The 21,721-nt window shown below is 34.1% G+C and overlaps 1 protein-coding gene and 1 non-coding gene across 3 annotated transcripts in view; one reads left to right on the forward strand and one right to left on the reverse strand.

Moving 5' to 3' along the window:
• The first annotated feature begins 1,461 nt into the window (after nucleotides 1-1,461).
• Nucleotides 1,462-1,533, forward strand: TRNAE-UUC (transfer RNA glutamic acid (anticodon UUC)). The gene has a single exon. It is a non-coding gene; the product is annotated as a tRNA-Glu (tRNA).
• Nucleotides 1,534-9,070: 7,537 nt separating this feature from the next.
• The window catches only part of AEBP2 (AE binding protein 2), a 54,892-nt gene continuing 42,241 nt past the window's right edge, over nucleotides 9,071-21,721 (reverse strand). The window contains exons 5-9 of one of the 2 annotated variants that reach the window (XM_007454602.1): nucleotides 20,893-21,017; nucleotides 15,996-16,063; nucleotides 13,577-13,690; nucleotides 11,222-11,248; nucleotides 9,072-10,656 (exon numbers count right to left, since the gene is read on the reverse strand). In XM_007454602.1, the coding sequence (XP_007454664.1) occupies nucleotides 10,611-10,656; nucleotides 11,222-11,248; nucleotides 13,577-13,690; nucleotides 15,996-16,063; nucleotides 20,893-21,017 (380 nt within the window). In that variant the 3' untranslated portion in view covers nucleotides 9,072-10,610. Of the gene's footprint in view, nucleotides 11,249-13,576; nucleotides 13,691-15,995; nucleotides 16,064-20,892; nucleotides 21,018-21,721 lie in introns of both variants that reach the window. The other variant, XM_007454601.1, reaches the window with a different exon arrangement.

Here is a 21,721-nt window from a genome sequence, read left to right on the forward strand (position 1 = left end):
AAAAGTATTCACTACTTCAAATGCACCAGCAGAGGAAAACTTCATCAAGCAACATGAAACACCATGGTAACATGGTATCACAAAAAGAAAATGACAATTTTCCAAATACCAAACTGAAAATCACAGAATACTGCAATCTGACAGAATTCAGACTGGCTGTCGTGAAGAAACACAATGAGCTACAGGAAAATTCAGAAAGCCATTTCAAAGAGTTCAGGAATAAAATTAATGAACAGAAAGAATACTTTATCAAACAAACTGAAACTGTAAAAAAAAAGAAACAAACTTCTGGAACTGTAGAAAGCATTGGAAATAAAGCAGGTGGTATGGAAGACAGAAATCTCTTCAACTGAGCTTGAAGACAGAAATCTAGAAATGACACAGGTAGAAAAGGAAAGAATAAGATCTAAAAAAAGAAGAAGAAACTCTATCAGGCTCTACTAGGAAGAGCAACATAAGAATAATGGGTATCCCAGAAGAGAGGGAGAAGGGAAAAGAGAGTTTATTTAAAGAAATAATAGCCGAGAACTTCCCAAAACCTGGTGAATGAACTGGATGTATAAGTCCATGAAGCTAAGAGAACACCTAATTACCTCAATACAAAAAGACCTTCTCTCAGATACATCGTATTTAACTGTCAAAAGCCAGTGGCAAAGGAAGAATTTTAAAGACAGCCAAGGGAAAAAAAAGAGCAACCTACAAAGGACCCCCCATGAGACTACCAGATTTCTCAGTAGAAACACTACAGGACAGGAGTGAGCAGAATGACATACTCAAAATATTGAAAGATAAAACCTGTGAGCCAAGAATACCCAGCCAAGTTATCCTTAGATATAAAGGAGAAATAAAGGCTTTTCCAGACAAACAAAGCTGAGGGAATTCATGACCACTAGGCCTGCCTTACCAGAAATGGTGAAAGGACAACTTCCTTCTGGAACGAAAAGGCAAAAGTACACAAAACTTTTGAGTAAGGTGATAGACAGAATTAGAAAACTGTAACTCTGTATTAGAATAGGTTGTTAAACACTTAATTACAACATCAAGGTTAAAGGGGAAAAAGCAGTAAAAATAACTAAAGCAACTTCAATTTGGTAACCAGCTTACAACATAAAAAGGGATAATTTGGGACCACAAAAACATTGCTGAAAAGGAAAAGGACATAAGTCATATAGGCAAATGGAGAGGCGATCAGCAGGAGTATACAAACCTCATGGTAACCATACAATATAATTCTAGATCAGAGACACGAAAAATAACGAGAGGAAACTAAGAAAAACATCACAGAAAACCACCAAACTAAAATGGCAGACAGAAAGACACAAAATAAAAGAAACAATGGAGATACAGAGCAACTAGAAAATAAAAGATAAAAATGGCAGTACTACGTCCTTATTTATCAACTATCACCCTAAATATAAATGGACTGAATTCATCAATCAAAAAGACACAGGGTGTTGGAATTCCCTGGCAGTCCAGTGGTTAGGACTCGGCACTTTCACTGCCATGGCCCAGGTTCAATCCCTGGTTGGGGAACTAAGATCCCACAAGCTACACAGCTGGGCCAAACAAACAAAAAACAAAGAAAGACACAGGGTGGCTGGACAGATTAGAAAAACAAGACCCAACTATATGTTGCCTCCAGGAGACTAAGCTCTAAAGACAAACATAGGCTCAAAGTGAAAGAATGAAAAATGACACTCCAAGCAAACAGCAGACAAAAGAAAAAGTAGGTGTAGCCATACTCATATCAGAGAAAATAGACTTCATGCCAAAATAGAAAAAGGTAATGAGAGACAAAAACGGACACTCTATAATGATAAAGGGGAAAATTCATCAAGAAGGTATAAAAATTAATAATATATATGCACATAACATAGGAGCACTGAATTACATAAGGCAATTATTAACATACCTAAAGGGAGAAATTGACAGCAACACAATAATAGTAAGGGATTTTAACACCCCACTTACATCAATGGACAGATCATCCTGACACAATGTCAACAAGGGAACAGCGGCCTTAAGTGAAACATTACATCAGATGGACTTAATAGATAAAGAACACTCCATCCAAATGCAGCAGGATACAAATTCTTCTCAAGAGCACGTGGAACATTCTCAAGCATAGACCAAATTTTGGAACACAAAACAAGTCTCAATAACTTAAATAAAACTCAATGCAGATCAAGCATCTTTTCCAACCACAATGGTAGGAAACTAGAAATGAAAAACAAGAAGAAAGCTAGAAAATTCACAAATATGTGGAGACTTGACAACATGCTACTGAACAATTATTGGGTCAACAAATAAAGAAATCTTTTTATACCTGAAGACGAATGAAAATGCAAATACAACATACCAAATCTATGGGATGCAGCAAAAGTAGTATTAAGAGGGAAGTTCACAGCAACACAGGCCTACCTCAAGAAACAAGAAAAATCTCAAATAAATATTCAAACCTTACACCTAAAGAAACTAGAAAAAGAGCAAAATCCAAAGTCAGCAGAAGGAAGGAAATAATAAAGATCAGAGCAGAAATAAATGAGACTAAAAAATAGGAAATATCAATAAAACTAAAAGCTTTTTTTTTAAAAGGAACAAAACTGACAAACCTTTAACTAGACTGGCTAAGAAGCTTCTAATAAGTAAAATCCGAAACAAAAAGGAGAAATTACAATGGATACCACAGAAATACAACAGATTTTAATACTACGAAAATTATATGCCAACAAATTGGGCAGTGTAGAATACATAAATACTTAGAATCATATAACCTCTAAGACTGAATCATGAAGAAACAGAAAACCTGAATAGACCAATCACTACGAGAGACATTGAAATAGTAATCAAATACCTCCCAAAAAACAAAAGTCTAGGACCAGATGGCTTCACAGGTGAATTCTACCGAACATTCAAAGAACAGCTAATACCTATCCTTCTCAAACTCTTCCAAAAAAACTGAAGAGGAGGGAATGCTTCTAAACTCATTTTACAAAGCCAACACAAGGACAACACAAAAAAAGAAAATTATAGGCAATATCCTGATGAACAGAGATGCAAAAGTACTCAACAAATATTAGCAAACCAAATACAACAATAATTAAAATGATCAAACACCATGATCAAGTAGGATTTATTCCAGGGATGCAGGATGGTTCCACATCTGCAAATCAATATGATACATCACAGCAACCAAATGAAAGATAAAAATCATATGATCATCTCAATAGATGTAGAAAAATATTGATATTTGACAAGATTCAATACTGATGTATAATAAAAACTTTCAATAAAATGGGTATAGCAGGAACATGCCTCATCATAACAAGGGCCATTTATGACAAACCCATGACTAACATTATACTCAACAGTGAAACACTGAAAGCCATCCCTCTAAGATCAGGAACAAGACAAGGATGCTTACTCTAGCCACTCTTACTCAACATAGTACTGGAAGTCCTAGCTAGAGCGATTAGGGAAGAAAAAGGAAAAAAAAAGGCATCCAAATTGGAAAGGAAGAAGTAAAACTGCCACTTTGTAGATGACGTGATGTATACATAGAAAACTCTCAAGACCCCACCAAAAAACTATTAAAAATAATAAATACAGGGACTTCCCTGGTGGCACAGTGGTTGGGAATCCGCCTGCCAGTGCAGGGGACATGGGTTCAAGCCCTGGGCCAGGAAGATCCCACATGCCACGGAGCAACTAGGCCTGTGTGCCACAACTACTGAGCATGCACGCCTGGAGCCCGTGCTCCACAACAAGAGAAGCCACCACAATGAGAAGCCCACGAACCACAACGAAGGGTAGACCCCCACTCACCACAACTAGAGAAAGTCCACGTGCAGCAACAAAGACCCAGCGCAGCCAAAAATAAATTTAAAAAAATTTTTTTAAATACACTAAAGTTGCAGCATGCAAAATCAATATACAAAAAACTGTTGTTTCCATATGCTAACAACAAACTAGCAGAGAGAGAAATTAAGAAAACAATTCCATTTACAATTACAACAAAAAGAATAAAATACCTAGGAATGTACTGAACCAAGGAGGTAAAAGATCTGTGTACTGAAAACTCTAAGACATTGTTGAATGAAACTGAAGAACACACAAAGAAATGGAAAGACATTCTGTGCTCATGAACTGGAATTAACGTTGATAAAATGTCCACATTACCTAAAACAACATGCAGATTCAACGCAATCCCTACCAAAATCATCAGAGTTTTCATAGAAATGAAACAAAAACCCCTAAAGCTTATACAGAACCACAAAACCCCAAATAACCAAAGCCAACTCTGAAATAAAATACAAATCAGAAGCTGGAGGTATCACACTCCCTGATTTCAAGTTATACTGCAAAGCTATGGTAATCAAAAGAACATGGTATTGACAGAAAAACAGACGCACAGACCAATGAAACAGAATTCAGAGCCCAGAAATAAATCCACACGTACGTGAACAATTAATGTATAAAAAAGGAGCAATGTACATTCAACAGAGAAATGACAGTCTCTTCAATAAATGGCGCTGGGAAAACTGGACAGCCACATACAAAAGAATGAAACTAGACCACTATCTTACACCATACACAAAATGAATTAGACTTAAATATAAGACCTGAAACCATAAAAAACCCATAGAAGAAAACAGACAGTACACTCTTTAACGAAGGTCTTAGCAATAGAAGAAAACACAGACAGTACTCTTTAACGAAGGTCTTAGCAATATTTTTTTTGGATCTGGCTCCTTAGGCAAGGGAACAAAAGCAAAAATAAACAAATGGGACTACATCAAACTAAAGGGCTTCTGTACAGCAAAGGAAACCATCAACAAAATGAAAAGACAACCTACCAATAACAGAAAAAAATTTGCATATAATATATCCAATAAGAGATTAACATCCAAAACATATAAGGAACTCATACAACTCAACAAAAAGCAAACAACATGATTTAAAAATGGGCAGAACAGCTGAATATACATTTTCCTAAAAATACATACAGATGCCAGCAGGTACATGAAAAGATGCTCAGCATCATTAATTATTAAGGAAAGGCAAATCAAAACCACAATGCAGTATCCCATCACTCTAGTTAGAATGGCTGTTATCAGAAAGACAAGAAATAACAAGTGTTGGAGAGCATATGGAGAAAAGGGAACCCTTGGACACTGTTGGTGGGAATGCAAAATGGTGCAGCCACTATGGAAAACAGTATGCAGATTCCTCAAAAAATTAAAAAATAAAATTACCAGGCTTCCCTGGTGGCGCAGGGGACACGGGTTCGTGCCCCGTTCCAGGAAGATCCCACATGCCGTGGAGTGGCTGGGCCCGTGAGCCATGGCCGCTGAGCCTGCGCGTCCGGAGCACGCAACAGGAGAGGCCACAGCAGGGCGAGGCCCACGTACCGCAAAAAAAAAAAAAAAAAAAAAAAAAAAACCATATAATCTAGCTATTCCACTTGTGGGTATTTATCCAAAGAACATGAAAACACTCATTCAGAAAATCATATGCACCCCTATATTCACAGCAGCATCATTTACAATATCCTAGACATGGAACCAACCTAACTGCCCACTGCCAGATGAATGGATAAAGAAGATGTGGTGTGTGTGCATGTGTGTATACATATGCACACATACACACACACAAACGAAATGGAATACTCCTCAGTCATTAAAAAAAAAAAAAGATGAAATCTTGCCATTTGCAACAATCTGTAAGGAACTTAAGGGTATTATGTGAAGATAAGTTAGATGGACAAACACAAATGTATGATTTCACTCATATGTGGAATATAAAAATAAATGAAGAAAACCAAACAAAAACAAACACACAGATACAGAGAGACAGCAGTGGTTACCAGAAGGGAAGGGGGAGTGTGTGGGAGAATAAAATGGGCAAAGAGAGTCAACTGGTATGGTGATGGACAGATGGAAACTAAACTTTTGATGGTGAGAACACTGTAGTGTATACAGAAGTCAACATATAATGTTATACACCAACGTTATCTCAAGTTTTAAAATAGAAGACATAAGCTGGGAATCTTCTGACCTACTCTTATGCAACACTCAATGATGTTTATGCTAAACTACTTGAACTGGGCCCAGCTATCACGAGTAAATGCTCACAATGCTCACCTTTTACAATCTATTATTCTTCCCTAGCTACACACTCACCCCAAAAAACTTTACTTTTCTAAAAGGAAAAATCCCTCAAACATGTAATAATCTTATATGAGACTTATTAGTCATCCAAATATAAACGAATTTCTGAAATGGTTTTAACAGGAACATATAAATCCTTGGCAATTTCATAATAAATTTGTTAAGATTTATAAAATTTAACTTTTCCGTTAGCAGAATCTTATAAATACTGAAGAGGGAAAAAGGTCCTTTGGGTGACAATGCTGTGAGATGAAAACAATAAGATAAAGTAATCAAATACTGGGTAACTCCTTTAAAATAGTGTTATTACTTCAAAACATGTTATTCATATCATAAATATAACTGAGGTCTTAATTACTTTAAAAATGGGCTCTACAAATATGTGTGTGTATATGAATCACTTTGCTGTACACGAGAAACTAACACAACATTGTAAATCAACTATACTTCAATTAAAAAGGGAGGAGGGGCCTCTACAAAAACATGATTGAGGACATTTTTAACAAAATTAAACAAACTAAAAATACTTACAACTGAGCATGTAAAAATGTAACATCAATAATTCTTTCCATTGAGAATGTTTAGACAAATTGAAATATAGTTCCCTTTATAGGTTCATATATAAAGTTAAATATTATCACAGAGTGTGGTTTAAGCCAGATTGCTTCAACCAGTACTCTCCAAAATACCTTTAACAAGTATTCACTTACAATACTCATTCAACAAATATTTCAGAGACTAATTTTGTACCATGCATCATGCTAGGGACTAGCTATGGCAGAAACACTGAAAACAAATTTGTAGTGGTATTACAACGCACATTTATTTCCTCTCTCACGCGGTGAAAAGTTGTTTGGCATAGTAGAAAGATATTGACATAGAAAAATATATGGGTTGCAATTCCTGCTCTAACTGGTTACAAGTCCTTTTTAATTTCCAGAGTAATAGAACCATGTGTTATATACCAGGCAAATCTGATTCAGAGAATGAACTGGACTATGTAAACAATTTTTTTAAATTTTAATTTAAAATAATACATCATTTTGTCACATTCTTAAGGCTACTGAAGCTCATACCATTAGAAATGACAAAGACTCTAACCCTTAAAAAAAAAAAAATCCTCAAACCTTATTTATATTAAAGTTATAGTGTTGGAAGTGCAAAACATTCTCCACTAGGTCAGATTCTTTAATAATTAAAAAAGAAAAATATGTAAGACGTTTTCTTTAAAAATCTTACCGTTTAAGAAATACTTTATACATTTTTAGAATAGAAAAATATTTTTCATTGAAACCCAAAACAGTGCCACTCTCAAAAAAAAAAAAAAAACCAAAACCCCAAGACATTCAAATGACATATATTATTCAACTCCCTTTTTAATAAATATATATATAAGCATCTCCTTATAGGTCTGCAACCCTAGGCCTTGTTATACAGATATCAGTTTTTCAAATTGAGAATCTACCTAAACTAAGAATTTCTCTTTGTCTTTTAGAGAACTTATGCAGAGGTATTAAAGACAAAAAGAAAAAAATAGTTGTAACCATATAAAAAGCCCCCCATCAACTATTTTAAAGACTTAAACCATAGTTTCCCATTTTTATATTTTATTCAAATAGCTAACACTTTCATTAACCATACAGTATTAAAAAAAGAATTCAAACAGCAAACAATAAAAGAGGTCTTAAATAACTGTGGCAAATTCTATCCTTTTAAGAGTACTTGCATATTTAAAACACTTTATTAAGGTGTGAAAGGGAAAAAAGTTTCACAAAGGTTTACTGACGTGATTATCAATGCTTTCAAATGAGAGTAAAACAAATCTTAAAATACACATTGAGAGTCAATTACTGTCCATCTTAATTTCCTTTCATCTGAAATTCAGAGGTAATGTGTGTCTACTTTAGGGAAGATTTATATATGAAAAAGTAAGTTTATTAGAAAAATAAACAACTTTAAATTTTACAGTATTTTCCACTTCCAAGATTCTTTCAGATAGAGCAGATGTGCCGTATGATTTAAACACGATCTGATTTATAAAATCTCATTTAGTCCTATTCAGTAAAACAAAATACAAACGGCAAAATGTTAGTAACTATTAAGAACTCCAATGTAAAAGTTAAAAAAAAAAAACCCATCATTTGTTGCATGTACCTAATATGCAATATCTACTCTAAACAGCTCACTGAAATTTAGTGTGCTTATTACCAAGATAATACTATCATATTGAAATATAAGTTGTGCGGTCTACCTTTATTTTTCAAAAAAACTTATCAACTATAAGCAGGGATTGGCAAATTTTTCCTTAAAAGGTGAGACAGTAAGTATTTTAAGTTTGCAGGCAATAAAGTGTCACTACTCAGCTCTGCCACAACAGGGAGAAAGCAGTCACAAGTAAATGAATGGTTATGCCTGTGAGCTGCAGTTTTGCCTGCTGCTGAAAAGACAATGGATTTTGAATAAGAGACTAATTATTTCAGGTGCCATATAACAAATATGCCATATATTGGGGGGCAGAGGGGGCCACAGTGGTGGGAAGAATAATATAGATGGATAGCGATCACTAAATGAACACTATAAAATAAAAATTTCCACACTTGTTTCCCAATCATAATTGCATGTGTGTGTACATGTATACATACAAGTTATAAAACTATTTCATTTTAATTCAATATTCTTTTTGGTGTGTAAATAGTATCAGAACAAAGTCAGATAAGCAGCAGAGTATCTTGAGTGACTGAGTACTCAGAGGCTAATCAATAACCATGAAATTTGGTTTTGACATCTTAGTATTTCTACACAATGGGAAAACTAATCTATTCGCTGTGCCCCTGAAGAAAATAGATGTATATTTTAGATGTTTTAAATTTTAATTGAATTGTTACAATTTTGAAACTAAATGTGATTTGCTTTGTTTTATTAGAAAAAATACTCAGGCAAGGTCTACAATCATCGGTCAATTAAGAATGACTTACAAGAACATGAGGCAATAAAATAAAAATACAGGTACAAACTATATATCTGAAACACTTCTATTTGGCAATTTTAATAACAAATCAAAATTTAAAAAGAACAAAGGAGATTGAAGATTACTTCGTAGATACAGAATAAAGCAACTGATGAAGTGCTTAAGCAAAAGAAAACAAAAAAATAGTAAGAAAACACACTGCTTTTCTTTTTTTTAAAAATAAAACCACATTTGCTACAAGTCATATGAATAATACCCTTATTAAACAACCATTCCAGAATGTCTTATAGAAGCAGTGCTTTTATTTGCACTTCATTTATTTTTATATGTCTCACTTCATGTATATAGCTCTTTACCCCATTGTTAACGAATAAAGTCTCCCATAATTTTTATTATTTTTTTAAAATTTTTTAAAGTAAATGAGAAATGATTTATGTATCATGGAACCTTTCCCATTTTGGAACCAAAAGACTTATTAATTCTATATTTTTGTCTATTCTTTCTTTAAAAAATTTTAGTGTAAAAACTGCTGGTTTTTATATCACTGTAGTAAAGTGAAAACTCCTTAATCAGGAGTATTTTCTGCAGTTTGACTGCATATAACCACATACTTTACAATATGTCCTTCCAACAGTAAGGAAATAATTGATTTCACGGTCACTGTCAGAAATGAGTGCCATAATTCTATTATGGGTATAGGTCCTCCCTCAAAGACTTTCTGGAAGGATGTTCAATGTGTTTTGTTCTTACAGATATTAACAGTAGTACATAGTCCCTTAAGTCTGCAAAAGACATTTATTGTTAAAGAAGGTGCTTTATTAACAATTCCTCTGGCAGCACTAGTGAATTACAATATCCTTCAATATTATCTCTACCCATAATATATACATTTAACTTTTCATGCCTCTAGAAAAACATCTACAGTACATTTCATAATATAAAAATATATTACAAATCTGCTGAATTATTTACAAGCAATGTTCTATTATCTCTATGCAACATTTGTTTGATACAATACTAACAAGTTACACATATTTCCATTTCTGTAAGTTTAAAAAAAAAAATCCATATGGCTTCTTGCTTACCAAGCAAGAAAGTGATTTTATTTTCCTTTTCAAAACCAACTTTGGTGCATAAAGGATTCAGTTTGAAGATACTTTTAAAAAAAATACAATTTTTCTTATGTTAAGAAAAAACAACTCATAAACCAAATGCTTTCCTCAGGAAAAAAAAAAAAAATTAGAGGCTTATATAGGTTAAAATGAAAATATGAGGATTATTCAAATAATTTGAAATAAAGGTTTTTCAAAAACCGTTAACAGATTAGTTATATAGGTAAATATTAACATACTGTACTCCATGAGAAAACCCTAGTCCTGAAAGGGGAGCCACCAGACATACTGCAACACTCTTTAACAGAAATTTTCAGCCCTAATTCGATAGACGAATTTTTAGTTGATTGCAAATGTCGTTCACTGTTTGCTTAAATACAAATTGAACACTTTTCTTATCAGAGTTCTGCAAAAGAACACAAATGGCAACCAATCACATCTATTTATCATAATTGAAAGGTAAATTATCTTTTGATAATTTTCATTGTCTAAATATTTCCTTATATGACTTCAAATCAATAGACACTGTCAAGACAAATATCCTTACAGTGCTTTTGGTATTTTTAAGGGCACATGTTGTAATTGGTTTTCTTTTCAATATAAACTACTGTAATCACTAAAGGGTTAAAAAAAAAAAAAAAAAAAAAAGGGCAGCTTAAAGCAGCAAGCATGCAAAGCCTTTAAGAAGCTGTTCTACTAAGTTGCCAGAAGAGTGTTTGCTCAGTCTCCCACAGTACCATTCCATGAAAATGTGGATATACAGTAATATATTAATATATTCCACAGAAGAGCCTACTTCATTCACAGAATGTTTACACTAAGCATAAATATTATTCTAAATACTGGATTTAAGGAAAAAAAAGGAAGGGGGTTGACTCTAATGTGCAACTTTTTACTAAACCCATTGTCAGTGACTAAGACTGCAGGTGTCCCCGCTTGTTTGCTTTTTTATGTATTTATTTATTTTTTACCTCTTCAACCTCTTCTGCGGCATTGTTCTAGAAAAAGAGAAAAAGGAGTATTCTTTTATTCAATTGAATGAAAAACACATTAAGTGCTTCAAAAATACAAATATGTATAAGAAATAGGCAATGTGATGATCACTGATCACCATGAAAATTTATTTCCAAAGCATTCACAAGATGGATATAAATTTAGTTACATAATATACATAGCTTGTTAAGAAATCCTTTTTATGTAGCCTGATAATGTGTTTCTAAAAAAGAATCTCATGTTTAACACATACATTTTAACCATACTTTAAAACTAATGTTTAAACCTCAAACAAATATGTCCTTTTTACTCTCATTTTGAAGTTAATATATTTTTGGAAGGTTTGTCATGCTTTCATTTTGAGATGTGCATAAGCTGTAAGTTATTTCTCCTGAAACAAATTAGAATAATTGCTTTGTCCCCTCTTAATTTCACAAGTTTTCCCAGTCAAAATCCAGGCATTGCTAAGATGTTACACCACAGCAAATGTAGTGGGTTCTAGGACTCTGTACCACTTTAGAGTAGACTTGATTCTAATTTCCAAAATAGTAGAAGCATGAAAGTTTAGACTCAAGATTAAATGTTAAGATGGGGTGGAAGGCGGTTTACAGCTAAAGAAAATTAACACCACAGAAGCACCAAATATATCTTAAGAACATCTTCATAACTCCAGTAATCAGTAATAATTGCAGAATTATACTCTGAAAACAGTTGATGCAAGTCCTATGTACTTCTGGACATCAGTTCTGAGCTTGAATGATATTTATTTGTCACTTTCACCAAAATATCTTAATTGTTTCCTATATAGCATAAGAACAGCAAAAATAAGCTGATTCTGTGAAAAAGGAAGACCCTTTGAGAGTGGGAAGTAGAAGGCAGGGCAGAAACACAGAAGTTAGTCTCAATCTTATAATTAAGATTCATGCCCCTTTGTCAACTTACTGCTTAAGGCATGTTTACTACCAGTCTTGGCTCTCCCCAAATACCACTCTTTTAGAATGCAAATTTTAATCACTCCCTTCAAAGAATAAGCAGAAATAAACCCTCAATTAGGTGCCAATAAATAAAGAATATTCAATTATTTTTCTTTATAAAGAGAAAAGTAAATCATAACTCTCTTATTTTTGGTAGTGAATGTCCCTCAATCTTTTCCTTTAAGGTCATTTCACTACTCTCTCTGCTAGTCAATTTCTTGCTAACCTAGCTCAACCCACAAAAAACAAGTTTTCATTACATTTAGGACCTTCACCAAAAGATGCTTTAAAAGCTTGGAAGAGTCTCAATGTTTCCACACATGACAAGGTCCATTATGTGAGAATTTCATTCTCAGAAGATGCTTCACATTCCAAAAAGTTGAGTCATGGAATGAACAAAACCTTCAAAGTATTTAATTGTTTCAAAATTTGGCATAAGACATAGTACCTTTACAATAGCTAAAATTCACATTTGGGATTATCAATTATTATATCATCTTACTCTTACCCAACCTATTGCTATACTAAACTAGAATTCCTTTTTAAAATATATAAAGTTCACTCATTAAGAGTGCCTTTTAAACATTTTCACCACGTTTTTAATCACCCTAGTATATGTCATGTGGATAGAGGCAGTATGGAGTTCAGTCACATCCTAGTTGTGTAACCTCTTGCCTCAGATTCAAGCTATTTAACCTCTTGCCTCAGATTTCCAATCTGTAAAACAGACACAGGAACACCTACTTCACAGGACTGCTGTGAGGATGAAGTATATGTAAAGCACCTAGCACAGTGACTCAGCACATAGCCAGTAATGTTGGTCTCTTCTCCTTCCCCCCCTATACCTTCATATGCACAGCACACTAAAACAAAGGTCAGATCAGAAAATTGTTAGAAACGTGAACACTCCGAGGTACCTCTTAAATAAAAACACAGTAATATTTAAAATGCTCTTTTGAAAAGTCTGGCGAGAGTACAAGTTTAAGAACTTCAACCATTAATGGTATTTAGGGCACATGCGATATATTCCCAGGTCAACACGTGTGATATCATAAAAAAGAATTACCTACTTCAACAGAAGGAATTTATTTTCAAAATACTATGTATATCACAATTTAAGCTACTTAAGGTAAATTAGGAATAACCTGGCATACAAACTTTACCAAAATATTACCCTTCTAGTCTACAATTTATAAATCACTGTGATGTAACTGCCATATATGAAACTCCAGAAAGCAAGATATGCTTGATACTGAAATTCAGTACTTAAAAATTAAGTCCTAACTTTATATCCAAAATTTAAGGAGATTTAAGATTACAATTCAAAAAAATAAAACATCAAAGCAAGAATTAAATTACCTGTATATGTTTGGGTCCAAAAGCAAGGCAGTATCTTTGGGTAGCTTTGATAAATGAACTACTTTAGTTTTTAACTGATGTCGTTCACTTTCATTCACCCACACGTCAGGCAGACTATGAATTAAAAAACAAGTCATATATAAAATAACATTAATTTTAAATTTACCCTTCACATTACCCAGCTTTTTCTGCTAGTCTGACTGGGGCACCTAGGTTAACGAGCTTCTCAGATGGCAAGGAAACTGTGATCTAAGTAGTGGGATGTAGATAGAGTCCCAGCTAAAAAATGGCAAGGTGAAATTTTAGGCATAAATCTGGAAATGAATTATGATCTTTTTTTTTTTTTTTTTTCGGTACGCGGGCCTCTCACTGTTGTGGCCTCTCCTGTTGCGGAGCACAGGCTCTGGATCCGCAGGCTCACGGGGCCCAGCCGCTCCGCGGTATGTGGGATCTTCCCAGAACGGGGCACAAACCCGTGTCCCCTGCATCAGCAGGCGGACTCTCAACCACTGCGCCACCAGGGAAGCCCTGAATTATGAATTTTTGATGGCAAAGCCACATCAAACTTAGAAACAAATATTAGAACACACTGTCTGCCTTTTAGTTTGCTAAGTGGAACTATATCTGAGCTTAACTTGATGAAAATCTGACACCTAGTTTCTTTCTGAAGAAATAATAAATAAAAACCCCACCAGATTAATTTCCACTTTTTAAAAAAGGCACATACAACCAAAATCCTGAACTAAAAAAAATTTAATCCTATAGAAAAATTCAAATAAAATGATTTTGATATTTGGATTGATCGATTTCCAAAATACTAAGAATACAGATATTTGAATATGATATTTTTTAAAGGAACTCTTTATAAACAATATAAAAAGGGCTCTTACAAATCAATATGAAACAAGTGAACACTCATTAGGTAAAAAGGAACAAGGGAGACAAAGGTCACAAACCATTAATTCACCAAAGATACAGTTTTTAAATTATCTTGCTCATAATCGAAGAAATGAAAAATGTAAGAATGCCAATAGCCAGTGTTGATAATAAGCCAGGGAAATAAGCTCTCTAATGCAGTAGATGAGATCAGAAATTGGTACAAACTTTCAGGAAGGCGATGCGTATCAAAACCCATAACATTTTGCATACTTTGTAAATAAAGACATTTTAATGTCTCTTTTTTTAACAGTAGAGAAAAATGGATAACTTTAATGTTCGGTAAAAAGGAGTTCATTAAATAAATTTTACGCGCTATTTCAAAATATTTTAGAGTAGCATTTCCCTAAAACCTGGAAGGGGTGGGGGTAAAAGGAAGTGGAAAATATGTTCTACACTAATAGAAGTTTGACAATCACAGGAATTTTAAAAAGCTAAAGAGATTTCTTTACTTCAATATGCTAATATGCACTGTAATCTTCCAAATCTATTTTTAAAGCTCTTAACTCACATCAGATTCATTAACATCTCTTTAGACTGGAGTTTGGGAAACAATATTACAGAAAAATATTTAATAACAAGTATTAACCACATATTATTAATTTTTAATGAGATTCCATTCATTTGAACTTATTCTATTCTTGATGCTGATAAGATTTCTATGATACATCTTCATTACCTTTTGCAACAACAAAAATAATTATTTTTGAGAATAAAAGGAAAATTGAGCATGAAATTAAATTAAGGAGCATTTGGACCAGAACTGCTCTAATAAAAGGGTACTAAAACTCAAAAGAAAAATTTAACACTCCTGGAAAACTGACCAACTGTTTTTTTCTATAAACTATCATTAACTGTGTGCTGGAAAATGTTTAGAAATTTTTAAAATAAATGATTCAAACAAAGGCACAACTAAGGTTGCTTGCACCCTATACTACTTGAGGGTCATTAAAAATTCTAAAAATAATCACATCCTAAAAATGATTAAAAATTGCTTTAACAGCTTCCATTAAAAACAATTTTAAAAGCTAGTTTTTAAAGCTTATACCTTGAGCCAGGTACTCTTAAGAGCTTTTACAGATTATCTTTTTAAGGCTGATGACCTCAAAAGGTTTCGTGGTTTCACTTCTATAAGTCTTTTACTTTGAACCCAATTGCTTAAGTAATTTTTGAATATAAGATTTTAATAAAAATAAGACTGGGGGCTTCCCTGGTGGCGCAGTGGTTGGGAGTCCGCCTGCCGATGCAGGGGACGCGGGTTCGCGCCCCGGTCCAGGAGGATCCCACATGCCGCGGAGCGGCTGGGCCCGTGAGCCATGGCCGCTGAGCCTGCGCGTCCGGAGCCTGTGCTCCGCGACGGGAGAGGCCACAGCAGTGAGAGGCCCGCGTACCGCAAAATAAATAAATTAATTAATTAATTAATTTAAAAAAAAATAAGACTGATCAGTTTATTAGTTATATATATAGTATTCCAAATACTTACATGTCTTCAGGCATCCAATGAAGCAAAAGTTTTATCTTTCCAGAATCCTCTTTTCTCTTAGCTATTACCTAGTAATGATATAAAAGAAATCATAAAACTATTTGTAAAAGATCATTTTAATATGTTTAAAAAATGCTTTTGGTCCTAATCAAGAACTTAAGTTTTCATGTCCTGGACCAGATATTACCACCACAACATCTTGTTCTGCCCGGTTTGTAGCAATTTCCCACCTTTGATGATATATATTTTCACAAAAGAAAAAGAAAAAAGGAACTGAAGTAGCTTTGTACAGCCAAATACTAAAACCATATTATCTTTGAAAATGCTATTTATTTTACTCTCTACAAAGTCTTTAGCTGAGCCAGACTGCCAACCAAGAACCCATATTGGCTGAAATACTTTTAAAGAACAAATGAACAGTAAAGAAAGAATAATGCTACAAAGGGAGAGGTCTCCTTTTTAGGATTAAGGTATTTGTTGTTTGCTTGGGAGTTTTCTGTTTCTTGGTTGATTTCTGTTATTTTAAATGAAACATTAACCAATCAGTGTTTAGCTCAGTTAGGAATCTACCTAAGTTAAAGTGTGGATCAACCAGAACATAAAGACCTATATAAGTGTAGTAAAAACAATATGCTTGTCACTCATTACCGGATTCAGAAAACTAAGGTAATGATTTGTAAAAATCGATCAAAATGGTATTTTAGTAACTCTTAGAACTGCCATATTAACCAAATTAGCTCTTTAGTGTTTTAATAATCTAATTCTCAATATTTTTACCAAGTTTTACTTCCAAACAGCCTCACAAAGTAATGTTATGTGTCATTCTCAAAACATATTAGAAGTAAAAACAGCACTTCATACAAATATAAAAGTTTCTGGCCCCATTATTTAAAAACCTATAGTTAAGCACCCTAATTCTAGACTCGGTAATGGAATCAATTAAAAAGCTCAAAGACAGATCTGCAGATGCTAAAACAAAGTATCTCTACAAAGAAGTAAGATATAAAAATAATGCAATGCAACCAAGTACAGCAAGCCAACTGACTGGTAACTAGGATTCTGCTGACCTCTTCTGGAGACAGCTCAAAAGAAAATGTTTCAATTAAAGAAGACAAATTAGGCAAACTGCACGGCGTAATACCTCACATAAATACTTTTATGCAAATCTTTTCACTATAAATATGGTTATTTCCTATAAAAGTTAATTTGGTAACTAGGAAGCTTACATTTTCAGATAGCATTGAACATCTGACTACTGTTTAACACAAACTGCCTCCACCACCAACCTTTCCAGTCATACTCATAAAACCTTAGAGAACTTCCTCACCTAGCTCCAAGGAAGACCTTTTCCCATTAGGGATGTTTCTTCCTTCCACTTGCCCCAGGAAAAAGCATTCTTCAGATTATACTACACCTTTATGACTTTTCTTCAATCAAGGTACCTCTGCCACCCCAATGTTGCTTAGGGGTGTGAATCACTCTTATTCCTAGGTTTTTAAAATTTATGATAAACATAGGTAATCAATCATGTTCTTAAATCCTCTCAGATTTTTCCACAGCTCGAAAACTTATTTTCACCTTCAGACTAGTTTCACTCTGAGTAAATTTTAAGTTTTCTTCCAGACTCCTAATATCACATTTCTAGTTCCTTCATTTTTTTGATCATCTTTACTCCTCCCATGGTGAGCCTAAGGATTTCATCCAAAGAGCTGCTCGAATGAAAGCACGAAGTTGATGCTTCATTTTTTAAAACACAACCTTATTTATCATCATCACCTCTATTCCCTAACATGTAGAGATACTTGTTCATTACTAGACCATTATTTCATCAGACTTATTGCCATTTAAATCATTAAATGTTGATAGGCCCCAAACCTCAATCCTTTGATTTCTTCTCTTTTCTATTTAATACTTCCTAGGTGATCTTATCCAATCTGATACCTTTAAATAACACTAATATGCTAGAAAGTTCTATTCTTATCTGTAGCCACACCTTTCCTCTAAGCTCAAACTCTTATATCCTTCTGCCTACATGACAGAAGCACTAGATGTTCTATAGAATGTGCTGAAATTATGGCTCTTGATACTCCCCTCTCCCCGAATCTGCGCACCTCACAGCCTCTATTATATGGCAACTCAATCCTTTTGGCTAGTTGCCCAGGCCAAAAACATTGGAGTCATCCTTTCCTCTCGTTATCATACCTGACATCTGATCCATCCATAATTCTTGTCAATACCACTTTCAAAAGATATCCAGAATCTAACCCTTCTTAGTATCTCCACTTCAACCATTCTGATCTTTTCTCACCTGAGATACTGAAAAGACTGATCCCTTCTCACCCCAACCCTGACCTACAATCTGTTCTCAATACAGAAACCAGAGTAAACACATTAAAACCTGCATGAGAGGAAAGAGATCAGTGAGTTCTCTTAAGGCAGGGGGCAGAGGCCGAGATGAACTACAAAGCTATACCAGGAATGATCTGCATGACAGGACTGTTCTACAGCTCAACTGTGGTGGTGTGGTGGTTTCATAGGTAAGTACAACAGTCAAAGCTCACAGAATTGCATATGTATTTTTTTGGCTGTGCTGCGTGGCTTGCGGGATCTTAGTTCCCTGACCAGGGACAGAACCCAGGCCCAGCAGCGAGAGCCACTGGACCACCAAAGAATTCCCTTGTATACTTTAAATGGGTGAGTCTGTATTTATTATATCTCAATAAAAATTTTATTTAAAAGAAATCACAACAGAGCATGGCTACTCAAACTCCTCCAATGGCTTCCCAATACACGTAGAACAAAAGTCAACGTCTCAGTCCAACAACTGTCCCCATTGCCTCTCCGACTGCTCCTACTTTCTCTGCCTCCCTTGTTTCCTCCAGCCACACTGGCCTCCTCACGGCTTTTCAGACATACTTGCATGTCCCCACTTGAGGATCTTATGCTTGATTTTCCCTCTGGCTATGATGCTCATCCCCCTAATAACTGAATGGCTCATACCCTCACTTCCTTTTAAGTTTTTAATTTTACTAATTTATCTTGTTTATCATGTCTCTTCCACTAGAGTGTAGGCATGGTTTCTTGTTTTGTTTTAGCCCGTTTTGTTCACTGCTGTATCGTTAGTACCTGGCACATGTAGGTGCTCAATATTTAAGTAAATGAACAAATTATCCCTAATGCCAACTCTGGGTTTGGTGACCACATCTTACTGACTAAAAAAGAAAAATAATAATAGAAATCAAACTTATGGTTATCAAAGGGGAGAGGGAGGGAAGGGGGAACAAATTAGAAGTATGGGATTAACAGATACAAAATACTGTATGTAAAACAGATAAGAAACTAGGATTTACTGTATAGCACAGGGAATTATATTCAATATCTTGTCATATCCTCTAATAGAATATAATCTGAAAAAATATACGTGTGTGTATATATGTATATATATACGGCTGAATCACTTTGCTGTACACATGAAACTAACACAATATTGTAAATCAACTATACTTCAATTAAAAAAAACTCATGGATAAGAAAATTAACTTATTTTTTATCTGACATGCTTTTATTCAGTAAGATAATTAAAAGTCTATTTTATCAAATCATGAAATACTTTATGATTACAGTCAATCCTCCACTTATTTCAACTTAGAAAATGATTAATATTTTCTATCTCCGATTAACAATACATAAATGTAAACTTGGACAATAAATGTTAGATTTCAACTTTAAAAAAAAAGAACAATTATAGACCTACCAAGTCATAAACGTATGTTATCAAATTCCAAAGGAGGACTTTAACCATCACTGTTGAGCAAGCTTCTGATCTTGCTGAATCCCAACAAAATTCCCAGCACAGACAGTTTTACTTTGTCTTCATTCTTATTTAGATAACTATATTTACAACATTCTTTAAAAGAGCGTAAGTATGATACAACTTTTCTTAAACCCAAACTCACACCATTATGTGCTCCAATCTCAGAAAAGATTCCCTTTCCTTTGTGTCTAATCTTCTACCTTCTTGTCTGTAATTTTGGGAATCAAAATCAAAATTGGGCATTTTGAATTGGAAGTATACATAAAAGAAAAAATGAAAATACAAGGACACCTCATTATTAGAGGAGATGGGAAGAATAAGAGATTCAAACCAGTAGAGATATCAGTACTGATCTTTTATATTTAAATTCTCATGCATTTTGATTAGAATATAAAAATAAAACCTAAATTTAGTATATTTTCTATTTCAACAGGCAAAATTAAATAATCTCTCTTTCTGGGGATTCAAATCACCAAAAGTCTGGTCTAAAGTTTATTTCTACTAACTGACCTACACCAAACTATAGCAATATAAAGATGACTGGATAATAAAAAATGGCAGGGGGCATGAGAAGAAAGAACAGCTCTCTATTAACTCCTAGTTAACCAAAAATAAATTCATTATTGCCTTTTCAAATTCAATACTTTTCTTTTTCCAAGTAGAACAACATAGTTATTCAACAAATATACTGAGTTCCTACTATGTGTCAGGCACAATTCTAGACACTTGGAATACATTCACAGAACAAAACAGATTAAAATTCCCTCCTTCATGAACCTTTCATTTGATGGAAAGCTTTAACACAAACTTTAGATGTGCATTTTATGGGTGATGGAGGAGCATGCACCACATAGGGATGTGAGTTAAAAGAAGTCTAATGCTCTAACTTTACCTGCAAGGAAGCCAGAGGTCAGAAAAGACACCTAGTTTACTTAAGGTCAGAGACTGATCTTCAAATGCCTAGTAGCCCAAATGCCACCCCAATATTCTTAAATAGTTCAAATTAAAGGCTAAAAAATTCAACATAATCATTAAAATGTCAAATTGTGGGAAATATTTGAAAAATAAAAATCAAATACTTACAGTACTATGAAAAACAACACTGTGTCCCTTCCCTAAACTTTCTATATGAGCTGAGAGGTTAAAGCATATGGCTCGATGTCTTATCGCATCCAGTGTTTGTGCATCGAAGAAATCATGTGGTCGTGCTAAAAGTCAATATAAAAGAGGTAAAGAATATTTAGAAAAATATAACAGTCTCCAAGCAGCCATATTAGTAGTCCATTTTCCACAAAAATATGTAGTAAGTAAAAAAGACTGAAACAACGAATAAGTATCTATCTAGTGTTTAAATGCAAGATTTTCTTTGCTTTCAAAACACAAAACCTAGCTAACAAGGTAAGGATGTACAAAAGCAGAACTCCAACCAATGAGCAAGTGTGGGTTAATTCTGCCCCTTGGTGTGTGAGGTTCTAGCCTCCGACCTCATGACTGCATATTTCAGCTACTATCTTTTTCATGTAATTTTATATTTTACTCCAGCATCTCTCCTGAGCACCAGTCCTACATTTTCAACAAACTGATAAATGTCTCCATCTGTGCACTACACACAGATCTCATTCACCTCAGCCAAACATATGAAATACATTTCATGAACATTTTACATTAATATGTAATCAAAAATTTTTCCGGATTTGACACAGTGGTCATATTATTTTGGAATTTTTGACAAGCATTTTCTTGATTAAGAATAACTCTTCTAACAATAATCTAAGAAAATTATAAATACTGTGTTTTTTTGTTTTTGTTTTCGTTTTTAATTTTTTGGCACTGCTGCCTGGCATGCGGGATGTTAGTACCCCGACCAGGGAGTGAACCTGTGCCCCCTACAGTGGAAGCACAGAGTCTTAAC

Source organism: Lipotes vexillifer, unplaced genomic scaffold, assembly GCF_000442215.2.
Source record: "Lipotes vexillifer unplaced genomic scaffold, Lipotes_vexillifer_v1.1 scaffold559, whole genome shotgun sequence".
Lineage (NCBI taxonomy): Eukaryota > Metazoa > Chordata > Mammalia > Artiodactyla > Lipotidae > Lipotes > Lipotes vexillifer.